Below are 12,399 nucleotides of genomic sequence, written 5' to 3' on the forward strand. Positions count from 1 at the left end.
AGGCGTCGGACTTCGGCAAGTTTGTCGGCTAGTCCAGCTGCATACTGGCCCATGTTCACAAAACAGTCCAGTGTGAAACGCAGTGGACAGATTAAAACAGGGAATGAGGAACTCCAACCACGTCTTTAGGAATTGTAAACAAATGTGGCTTTCCCTTATGAGCCATTGCTAGCAGGTAAACAGGAGGAGCAGAACTTGGAGGAGGGCAGAGAGCTTTGCTGGCTTACAGCTACGCCCATAAAAGGTAGTCTGCCCCTCTGTGACATCACAGAGGGGCAGTTTTACCACGCCTTTTGAAACTGAGCGTTTTGAGCCATCTTAAACTTCTTTCAGGGCTCACTTCCAAATGCGCAAACCTCAAAATAGCGGTAGTGGTTGTATTAGGAGGTGACAAGGCCCAGGTATGAAATGCCCCGCCCACCACTGCTACGTAAATACACAATAAACTTTCAAGACAAGGCGGCAAAGCTTGTTAGAACTCCTGGCGAAAATGTAAACATCTCGAATTTTGGTGAATTCCTTACGAGCCATTGCTAGCAGGTAAACAGGAGGAGACTGGCTTACAGCTACGCCCATATAAGGTAGTCTGCCCCTTTGTGACATCACAAAGGGGCAGTTTTACCACACCTTTTGAAACTGAGCGTTTTGAGCCATCTTAAACTTCTTTCAGGGCTCACTTCCAAATGCGCAAACCTCAAAATATTGGTAGTGGTTGTATTAGGAGGAGACAAGGCCCAGGTATGAAACGCCCCGCCCACCACTGCTAAATACACAATAAACTTCCAAGACAAGGCGGCAAAGCTTGTCAGAACTCCTGGCGAAAATGTAAACATCTCGACTTTTGGTGAATTCCTTACGAGCCATTCCTAGCAGGTAAACAGGAGGAGACTGGCTTACAGCTACGCCCATATAAGGTAGTCTGCCCCTCTGTGACATCACAGAGGGGCAGTTTTACCACGCCTTTTGAAACTGAGCGTTTTGAGCCATCTTAAACTTCTTTCAGGGCTCACTTCCAAATGCGCAAACCTCAAAATAGTGGTAGTGGTTGTATTAGGAGGTGACAAGGCCCAGGTATGAAATGCCCCGCCCACCACTGCTACGTAAATACACAATAAACTTTCAAGACAAGGCGGCAAAGCTTGTCAGAACTCCTGGCAAAAATGTAAACATCTCGACTTTTGGTGAATTCCTTACGAGCCATTGCTAGCAGGTAAACAGGAGGAGACTGGCTTACAGCTACGCCCATATAAGGTAGTCTGCCCCTTTGTGACATCACAAAGGGGCAGTTTTACCACGCCTTTTGAAACTGAGCGTTTTGAGCCATCTTAAACTTCTTTCAGGGCTCACTTCCAAATGCGCAAACCTCAAAATAGTGGTAGTGGTTGTATTAGGAGGTGACAAGGCCCAGGTATGAAATGCCCCGCCCACCACTGCTACGTAAATACACAATAAACTTTCAAGACAAGGCGGCAAAGCTTGTCGGAACTCCTGGCAAAACGTAAACATTTCGACTTTTGGTGAATTCCTTACGAGCCATTCCTAGTAGGTAAACAGGAGGAGACTGGCTTACAGCTACGCCCATATAAGGTAGTCTGCCCCTCTGTGACATCACAAAGGGGCAGTTTTACCACGCCTTTTGAAACTGAGCGTTTTGAGCCATCTTAAACTTCTTTCAGGGCTCACTTCCAAATGCGCAAACCTCAAAATAGTGGTAGTGGTTGTATTAGGAGGTGACAAGGCCCAGGTATGAAATGCCCCGCCCACCACTGCTACGTAAATACACAATAAACTTCCAAGACAAGGCGGCAAAGCTTGTCAGAACTCCTGGCGAAATGTAAACATCTCAACTTTTGGTGAATTCCTTACGAGCCATTCCTAGCAGGTAAACAGGAGGAGACTGGCTTACAGCTACGCCCATATAAGGTAGTCTGCCCCTCTGTGACATCACAAAGGGGCAGTTTTACCACGCCTTTTGAAACTGAGCGTTTTGAGCCATCTTAAACTTCTTTCAGGGCTCACTTCCAAATGCGCAAACCTCAAAATAGTGGTAGTGGTTGTATTAGGAGGTGACAAGGCCCAGGTATGAAATGCCCCGCCCACCACTGCTACGTAAATACACAATAAACTTTCAAGACAAGGCGACAAAGCTTGTCGGAACTCCTGGCGAAAACGTAAACATCTCGACTTTTGGTGACTTCTACATTTAATCTCCACTCATAAACAGTGTCACAAGTTCAGCATGTCTCTTTAACGAGCTTACTGCTCAACACTAAACACAACCTGAGATTATGCAATGCTAATGTAATAGCAGCAATAAACAAATCATTGCAGTCATATGATTTTATTCTTCCCGCCGATGCAAATGAGATCATTGTAGGTGCGCTGGCTTGTAATGTTCTGTCAGATCAGCAGCTTATTCTACTGTGACTTCACTGCAGCACTCAGTAATGTTACAACATCGGGACGTTCCCTGAGTGCTGAAGCTGACAAATACACGGAAAACATCACAGCTTTTACAACCTGATAGGTAGGACGCCGGGAAGGCGACTAAACATCAGGGCGGCTGTGGGAACACGTTAGATGTTAGTGGCGATGCAGCAGAAGAACAAGCAGCACCACAAGGGGGGACATGTGTCGTCCTCATAATGTAAGCGTTCCAAGTGTGCTCCTGCAGGCAAAACTAAGCTGCCAGGCAGAGAATGAACTCTGCTATCAACACTTTTGCAGGGTGCGCTAGCCTTTGTTTGTGTCCTCATGGCTTCAGTGCCAGGATGGAGGCTGCAGACTGTGGAGGGAATCCCTGCTGCAATAACAAGCTCGCATCAGGACCAAAGACATCTAAATATATTCATTAGGTGCTAGAGCTGGAACTACCTGGCATTGATGAATATGCCTGCTTTTGCATGGATATATCACTGCTGTGGTGCCCTTGAGCAACCTCCAAAATGCATGTGTGCCTTGTGTGCATGTGTATGAACAGGAATTGTTCTTGATTGCATTATGTAACATTTTGATTGCTGTCAATTGTTATTATTATTATAGCTTGAAGTGATTTAAAACTGCACTGCATCACAATAAGAGGGTGGAGGGTGTTTCTCTCATGCGGCTCAATAAACAAACTTAAACATTAAAGGGGGGGGGGCAGTGTAATGCAAATAACAAACATTGACAGTGTCAATCCAAATTGAGCTGATATATGAGAATTGTGCATCTACGAGTTCCTACGAGGGCGGATGTGATGAATTTATCGACATGAATTGTAAAAGTTTGGTTAGAAAAATGCACCAAGAGACGGAGGTGCCATGCAGTGGAAACACACACACACCCACCCAGCCAGCCCACGGCAGCCCACGGCAGCCTACCTTCTACTTTAGTGAGGGTGAGCACCGGACTGTTGCAGGCGGACAGCGGGGCCACCCTGGCCGAATGTTTCTTCATGACGCCGAGCTCCGATGGGATGAGCTCCGTTCCCGCTAAGACTACATCCCTGAAGCGGATTGCGTCCCAGACACCACCAGACCTCTTAACGGGACCCTTGACGTTCCGGGAGCCGGTGTCCTTGCACCGTCCATGTAGCTGTGGAACTTCCCCACCTCCTGCTGTGATGTGATGATGATGATGATGATGATGATGATGATGACTCCTTCCTCCTCCTCCTCCTTGCCCTCCCTCTCCCAAATGTGTGCGTTCACCCCCTTCGGTGCTGGGCTCTCCTCACGTACATTCAACCGTTTGCTGCAATTCGCCCCACTTCAGAAGCCAGGACGCAACACCCTCCCACCCACAAACCCACTCACACGTGCGTTTGCCCCCCCGTGGGGACACTGTTAGCGTCACAGTTTATATTATACGTGCATTTGGACAGTATCTATGGAGGACCAAAACTGCCAAAATAATAAATAAATAAATAAATAAAAGTGGAAATAAAAACAAAAATGAAAAAAAATATATATATAAATGGAAATAAAAACAAAAATAATTTTTTTTAAATTTTTGAATCTTGTTTTTTATTTTTGCTTTTATTTATTTATTTATTTATTTATGTATATATTTTTTATTTTTGTTTTTATTTCCATGTATATTTATTTTTTTGTATTTAATTTTTTTCATTTTTTTTTCATTTTTGTTTTTATTTCCACTTTTATTTATTTATTTATTTATTATTTTGGCAGTTTTGGTCCTCCATAAGTATCATCATTACTACTAATAACAATGTTATTTTTATGTATTTTTAGTCAAAATGTTGCGCTTCCTTAAAGTTCCACTAAGTCAGCAATATTTGCGTCAATATTTTGCGTGGTTATACAATGTTACACGCATTTTAAAAAAAAAGTTAGATTTACTTGAAATGTGTCCAGCAAATCCATCCTAAAGTAGAAAGATTAGGTAGACCTGCATGAGTTAAAAGTGTGTAATCAGTTAAAAGGGGGACCTAGTGTCCCCTTTTCTGACCTAAAAATGTGGTTAGAAGGTTGTATTCCCGTGTTAAACGATGCCAACGTATCAGATAATAAGCTTTGTGCATTTGGAAGTGAGCCCTGAAAGCAGTTTGAATGAGTCTGAATGACATCAATGCACCCCAGACTACCTGATATGGGTATGCCCTGATATGTTGTAGGCCTGCCCTCCTCTGCTCAGCTTAGCTCTCTTCACAATGTGAGCCATGGTTACCAGGAAATGTTTGTTCAGGTGTAAGGAAAAGCATTTTTTGTTTCGCTAACGAGGCAAGCATCAGGCAAAAGTGGTTGGAGATTCTGATTCCCAGCAGCAAGAGAAAAATATTTATTTTATTTTGTGAACATGGGCCAATACTAACTAAGTCTGACATCTTTACAACATCTTTGTTGCCAAATTGTCAGTAAAAAAAAAAGTAGCTATTGGCTGCCCTGGAAGTCAAATTCGGTAGATGACATCATCGTCATCATGAGTAGCGCAGTCTTCTGGTAAGTTGATGTAATAGCAACTGAGAACATAGCAATACAAAGAAGAATTGTAAACTTTATTTTAGTAATAAAGAGGAGCAATAAACAATAAATAAACATAGCTCCTCTTTTGTCCAACAGAAGAATAAGAAACATTTGAGGTTTAGAGTTCTACCTCAGCTGACTGATTCCTGCACGTTTGAGTCCCCAATTACCAAAAAAACTTCCTAAGAACCCCAGAAAAAGTCACTAGATTTTTCGTAGTTTTTTTTTTGTCTTCAAGGGGGAATTTCACCAACTCTAGTAACTAAATGGTCAATTTGGCAACACTGTCCAACGTAACTCGGTTGAATAGTCGGAAGACCAAGCTGGTACTTGGTAATCTCATTCTGCACCATATCATTTTGCACCAAGATTGTCATTTATCAAACCTGAAACCTCTTTGCAGTTGGTGTCAGTCATGCACCCTGTTAGCAAAATATTTGGTTCTAAGTACTGTGCAAGTAGACTATAGTACACACAGTACATTTTCCACATGTTCACATGAATATCATAACCTAATAGAGGCCGTACATTTCACTGGTTGTAGTGTAAAACACGTATATATTTACACAACATGTAGTGAAAAACATCCATTCATTCATTTTCTACCACTTATCCTCACGAGGGTCGTGGGTATGCTGGAGCCTATCCCAGCTGTCTTGGGGCGAGAGGCGGGGTACACCCTGGACTGGTGGCCAGCCAATCACAGGGCACATATAGACAAACAACCATTCACACTAACATTCATACCTATAGACAATTTTGCTTGATGGTTTGAGAAATTTCAAGTCAATCAAACTTTTGGGATCAAACTTTGGGTTTTAACAATGGCGCCACCATGTGGTGTGGTCAGCAACAATATCAGCAATAATAACTTGTAGTATGTCAAAACTACAATTAAACCAATCAACTACAAGACACAAGTCCAAAAGTTGAAAATAAAAAGTCCGGTGTGGGTCTCTAGGGTCAGGCCTTGGACCCCGTCATGCCGCTAAAGAAAACGTATACAGTTCCTTGATTGATGATGAGGTCTATGTAAATACTTTCGTCCACGTAGCCGTGCATGTGCGTGTCCAAAGCGGCTCTGCACGGGTGGGTGCGAACGCCGCTGAGTGTGAGCATGCCTGCAGGAAGCTGCACTGAATAATTCACCGCACCGACTCCACACTCGAGCACCAATCCCCTAACCCCGTCTAACTAGGACAGGGAGCTCTAAAAAGACCCATGCTGACGTCCCCGAACAACCATGTCCACCTCTTTCCTCCTTTAAGAAGAGCAGGTGCCTGAACGCACCGTGAAAGAAAACGCAAACAGCACAGCAACGTGCAGCAGGACGTTTGATGCCTTTAAATCCTCGTTTTGTGGTCACATCCCATGAGTCTGTGTTCGACTTCCACCCGGGGAAAAAGCCGGGGCCATCTGTGTTTGGGAGCCACTGCAGAATAAAAGAGATGGAAAGGGATGGATGGGATCGTTAAAGGATCCCAGACTGTGACTCACACACTTTTATGTGTGAGCACGGAGGAGGATCAAACTCCTGGGTGACACACTCGCACACAAACGTATGAGGTGAGTGTGTAGTATTGAAGAAGGGTTACCAGACATCTTTGAGCCCCCCCCCCCCCCCCCACCCAGAACACGTTTACATCATTATAGCTGCTCAGTTCCAGAAGACGGCAATCAAATATGGAATTTAAGTAGACTCTAATGCATAACAATTCAGCAATAATTGTGGATATGATGCTAAAAAGGTACTATGATACTATCACTATTATTTGGTAATGCATCAGATTCCAATTGAGTGCATCCCATAATCAGTTCCCAGTTCCACATGTCCAAAAGGAGTAGGAAGAAGCAAAGCTTATTAAATCTACCCCTCCATCTGGTACTTTTACAATCAGTAACTGTTACATTTGTTCACTTCCTGCTTTCCATAATACAGTTTAAGGTTTTTTTTTGTTTTTTTTTTTCAATAATGTACCTCGTAGCGAAGTACTGGGTGATATGAGCATCCAATGCCATAATGGGTACCATAGTAAGTGTCAATATAGTGATATATATAGCACATCATGACTGGTTCAAGACTCTTCTCTTTTAGGTAATTGGTTATTTTTAGCCTTATGCATTATTTTAGCTGTTTGAAGATGAACTATATCAGCAAGTTGAAGTATTTGTCATTTTAGAAATAAGGAGTTAGTATGTTCTCTGTAGGCGCCATTATGAATTATCCTTACTGGCCTTTTTTGCAGTACATTTAGCCAGTGAAGATTGCTTTTATAGTTATTAGCCCATATTTCCACACAATAAGTAAGATATGGTAGAACCAGAGAGCAATAAAGAGTGTGGAGTGATTTCTGATTGAGAACACATTTTGCTTTGTTGTATATTGAAATATTCAATATTGAACAAAGCAAAACTTGTAATTATTTGTAATTAGAACTGAACTGCGTGATACTATTCAAAACATTACCAACACCTCTATGATCTCAGTAACCAGATTACCAAGTACCAAGATGGTTTTCAGCATCATTCATTATCACAATTCATGATGCTAATAGTCATTTGTGCTTCCAAGTGATTTTCTTCCTTGTGAATAAAAAACAGACGGGTATGAAATCACCTTGGCGAAGGTCACCATTGAATAACAAATTCCAACGGAAGGACTGAAAGTAGTCTACGCGTCCTTGCACAATTTGTTGTGATGTGTTGTGCTTGCACAAACATCATTTTCTATTTTGCACACAAACAAACAAGGCACATGGATGTGATCTCCGGTGTTGTTTCTTGTAAAGCCGCTGAAGTCTTGGTTTCTTCATCGCCAACGGCACCAAGAGCTCCGTGGTGACACATTCATATGATGAAAAACACACTTTTAATAAATGTGCCATCTCGTACAAAGCATGCACTTTATCACTTGTGTCTCGCAGCAAGTCATCCATACCAACTATTATGGTACTTGAAGGCAACGCATTCTTTTAGCCTGACTCTGATGACTTGGTGTATACTCTACTTACCTTTCACCAATATAAATGTTCTTTATGCCGTAATATTTTACTGAAAGGAGGGGAAGGAAGAAAAGGGGTTTGTTTTCAAATGGATTTTATTGATTAAGTGTCAAGTTAATGGAACAGAAAGTTTCATGTAGGAAGATGTCTCACTTTTATTAGTAAACTTCACAGTAATCTGTCTATTATATTTGTTATGTTTTTTTTATGGAAGTGAGAGTGTGAGGAACATGCAAGACTGTACATGTATGACTTTGCACCACATTTTCTGAACCACTTTCTTATATTTATACGTTTACGTTTCTGAGGTACTCCTCCATCTTGGCAGTCAAGTTCATTCATTTAGTTCAGCAAAGCATAAAAATATATTTATTGCATTGACCAGGCGGCCAGAAATATTTCAGTATTGAACAAAGCAAAATTTGTTCTCAATCAGAAATCACTCCACACTCTTTATTGCTCTCTGGTTCTACCATATCTTACTTATTGTGTGAAAATATGGGCTAATAACTATAAAAGCAATCTTCACTGGCTAAATGTACTGCAAAAAAAGGCCAGTAAGGATAATTCATAATGCCGCCTACAGAGAACATACTAACTCCTTATTTCTAAAATCACAAATACTTCAACTTGCTGATATAGTTCATCTTTGCGTATTTCAATAAAGTTAAAAAAAAAAACTCTCTATGGAAGGACGGCAATAACAAGCACCTTCCAGCTCACACGCCCGTCCCTTCACTGTGAGGGCGGAGCCAAACAACCATTCAAGTGAACCAGGCTGTTCATTAGATGATGAAAAGTTACTTTACCCATCATCTGATTCTTGTTAGGAGGATTAGGCATAATCAGCTTTTGCAATTTAGTGAAAAATGACAGAATATATTCACTCAATGAAAAAGTCAATTTATTCTAATGCAGCTATGAATATTAATGTTCTAGTCATTAATATTAATGTCAGACAGGAAAGCAGAGATTGCTTTACTGAAGGGAAAAAAATCCACACCTTCTTTCAATGAAAACAATGCAATAACTTTGGGTGGGGGGGCTGATCTAGACTCCTACAAACAGTAACGACTTGTTTCACCAACCTCAGAGGTCAAACCGAATGAACCTTCCCATTCATCCTACAAAGCTCATCTGCAGAGGCAAGCGGCTGTCACGATACAGCAACCGACAGCAGTTTATTGGATTCACGACTTCAGCAGGCTCACTCGGGAACCGCTGGGGTGGGGGGGGGGGGGGGTGTGATGAGGTGCAGTAACTGTTGCCAAAAAACACTTCTCTTACCATCTTAGTTAAATTACAGAGCCCCACGGTGACCAATTGATGACACAGTATTGATTTCTCCACTTGCTCACAACAACATAGACTCTGCAGCAACATTGTTAGCTACATCTGCACGTTCTACTGTAATGGTAATGGTAATGGTAATGGTAATGGCTATGGTAATGGTAATGGTAATGGTAATGGTAATGGTTTTATTTCATTTGAACATGCATCAGATTCCAATTGAGTGCATCCCATAATCAGTTCCCAGTTCCACATGTCCAAAAGGAGTAGGAAGAAGCAAAGCTTATTAGATCCTACCCCTCCATCTGGTACTTTTACAATCACTAACTGTTACATTTGTTCACTTCCTGCTTTCCATAATACAGTTTAAGGTGTTTTTTTTATTTTTTTTTAATAATGCACCTTGTACCGAAGTAGGAGGTGATATGAGCATCCAATGCCATAATGGGTACCATAGTAAGTGTCAATATAGTGATATATATAGCACATCATGACTGGTTCAAGACTCTTCATCCTTGTATTTAGCAAACATCAACTGCTTGTATTGTTTCTTGAATTGGCTCATCGTTGTGCATTGTTTGATTTCCTTACTCAATCCATTCCATAGTTTGATTCCACATACTGAAATGCTATGGCTAGCATAACGTAGTCCTAGCATAGAAGTGTTTCAAATGTACTTCTTCCCTGAGATCATATTTCTCCTCTCTTGTAGAGAAGTATTGGATGACATTTTTAGCTAATTGCTTATTTTTAGCCTTATGCATTATTTTAGCTGTTTGAAGATGAACTATATCATCAAGTTGAAGTAGTTGTGATTTTAGAAATAAGGAGTTAGTATGTTCTCTGAATTATCCTTACTGGCCTTTTTTGCAGTACATTTTACCGAGTGAAGATTGCTTTTATAGTTATTATCCCATATTTCCACACATTTAGTAAGATATGGTAGAACCAGAGAGCAATAAAGATTCAATAAAGATTTAATAAAGATTTAATAAAGATACTGTGATCTCAAACGGGCACATTTTCATTGTCAATCTTATTATTGTTTATTATTCCGGTTGTAGTTTGCAATGTGTCTTTCATTGATACGTTTGTGAAGCCAGATTGTTGCGTTACACGTGACATCACATGCGGCCATCACCGCCTACTCAAGCCGAGTCAAGTCAAGTGACATCAAATCGAAAAAGCCTTCACTGTTGTCGCATGTGAAATCGTTCTAAATGCAATTGTTTATAATACATTCATTCATTTCCTACCGCTTATCCTCACGAGGGTCGCGGGGGCGAGAGGCGGGGTTCACCCTGGACTGGTGGCCAGCCAATCACAGGGCACATATAGACAAACAACCATTCACACTCACATTCATACCTATGGACAATTTGGAGTGGCTAATTAACCTAGCATGTTTTTGGAATGTGGGAGGAAACCGGAGTACCCGGAGAAAACCCACGCATGCACGGGGAGAACATGCAAACTCCACACAGAGATGGAATCGAACTCCCATTGTAATCTGGTTGGATTGTGCAAGTGTAGCTAATGTGACCAATCAGAATGAATAGCAATCACAGGTGGATTTTTTTCTTTAAAGCAAAAAAACGTCAGTAAAATAAACATGGAGTGTTGATACTAATACATAACACTGCATGACAGAACTTGTTCCACACACGCCATTATATTGAGCAGCTGAAGTGGATTTAGGCGCACAATGAAGACCCAAGTGACTTTGAAGGGGGGGTTCATTGTCAGGGCGTCAGCTGCAGAGACTGCTCACCCATCAGACAATCTTCCAGGAACATCCACTCCACATTTAGATGTATAGGAACGACGGCACATTTGAATACTTGTGTGGAAAAAGGAATAGAGGAACACCTCAAGACATGATTGGATGTTGACAATCTCGCCGGCTATGTTTGCACAGGGAACACTTTGGGGAAACGCTGTGGATCCGTATAACATCACCTGTGTAGCATCAAAATGTGTTGAATTTTGTGTATTTCTGTACCATTGCTCCTCGTAACGTAACCTTTCAAACTTCATATTGGACTGATTTGGACTGATATGATTAAAAGTGATAGACGGGACAGTAACACCAATTCTAAACAAGTACAGTTGATTTAATAGCACTCGACTAATACCCTCCTAATACTTGGGTTAAAATGCCACCATTCATTCTTCTGAGTTGTCAGATAATGTTCTGAGAACTCCTGGAAAACATCTGGTTCTTTATCAATATGTGCCACTGGCGCCCTCTGCTGGCCAGTCACAGTACAGCTTGCCTGAAAGTGACTAAAAGGTCAACGTCACTTGCATGCAGGGGTGCCACCAGGAATTCTAGGCCCCATGGGAAAAAAAATTCACACCATCCCCCCTCCCCATTTTTTGCCATCTATAGTACACAAAAAGTGTTTCAGTGAAGTAAATGTATTTCAACTGTATTCACTCGTCATAAAAGTCTGATCTGTATCTCATACAGTAATCATTACATAACACCTACAGTGTAACACCTGCACCTTAAAGCACCTTAAAGCAAGTTTTTATTACTGTTATTGAAGTCAAACTTAGGAGCATAAAATATTGTAACATTTATCATTTTTCATTTCACCCACAACAGTTTCCTGCCATGAGTCATTTCTGCCAGCAGGGGGCACTGTGAGCACATTCAGACTTTAGAGTGAAACCCAGCTGGATGTAAGGTATTCTTATTAGTAAAAAAAAAACAAAAACATATGTGTTAATTTACAAAGATAAATAAAACCCTAAAATAGTGATTCTGAATTATTTTCCGTCATATCATCCCAGAAATGTCTGTATGTTGAGTAAAAAGTCGAGGCTATGAAATGTGAGTCTTCATTCTTCTGCTAGGAAGTAGCGATCAAATATTAGCAGAAGCAGAACAACCCTGATAGTGAAAGATGGCCCCGCCCTTTACAATCCCAGAGAAGCACGTCCCACCAAATGAGAAGAACTTCCCTAAACCAATGGTCATAAAATATTTAAACCGCCATAAACTCGCCATAACAGATTAGCGTCGAACATGTAAAGATGAGCAACATGCATCCATCCATCGTCTATGCTGCTTATCATTACTGGGGTCTCGGGGGTAAGCTGGAGCCTATCCCAGCTGACTGGTCGCCAGCCAA

The 12,399-nt window shown here is 41.4% G+C and overlaps 1 protein-coding gene across 2 annotated transcripts in view; it reads right to left on the reverse strand.

The window, feature by feature from the left end:
* slc35f3b (solute carrier family 35 member F3b) overlaps positions 1-12,399 on the reverse strand; it is a 51,945-nt gene that overhangs the window by 22,039 nt on the left and 17,507 nt on the right. The window contains exon 1 of one of the 2 annotated variants that reach the window (XM_058058294.2): positions 3,363-3,625. The exons of the other annotated variant lie outside the window; for it this stretch is intronic. Coding sequence (XP_057914277.2) covers positions 3,363-3,438 — 76 coding nt within the window. The 5' untranslated portion in view covers positions 3,439-3,625. Of the gene's footprint in view, positions 1-3,362; positions 3,626-12,399 lie in introns of those variants that run through there. 2 annotated transcript variants of the gene reach the window in all.

This window comes from Doryrhamphus excisus, linkage group LG20 (genome assembly GCF_037039965.1).
Source record: "Doryrhamphus excisus strain RoL-2023G ecotype Guam linkage group LG20, RoL_Dexc_Guam_v1.1, whole genome shotgun sequence".
NCBI classification, from domain to species: Eukaryota; Metazoa; Chordata; class Actinopteri; order Syngnathiformes; family Syngnathidae; genus Doryrhamphus; species Doryrhamphus excisus.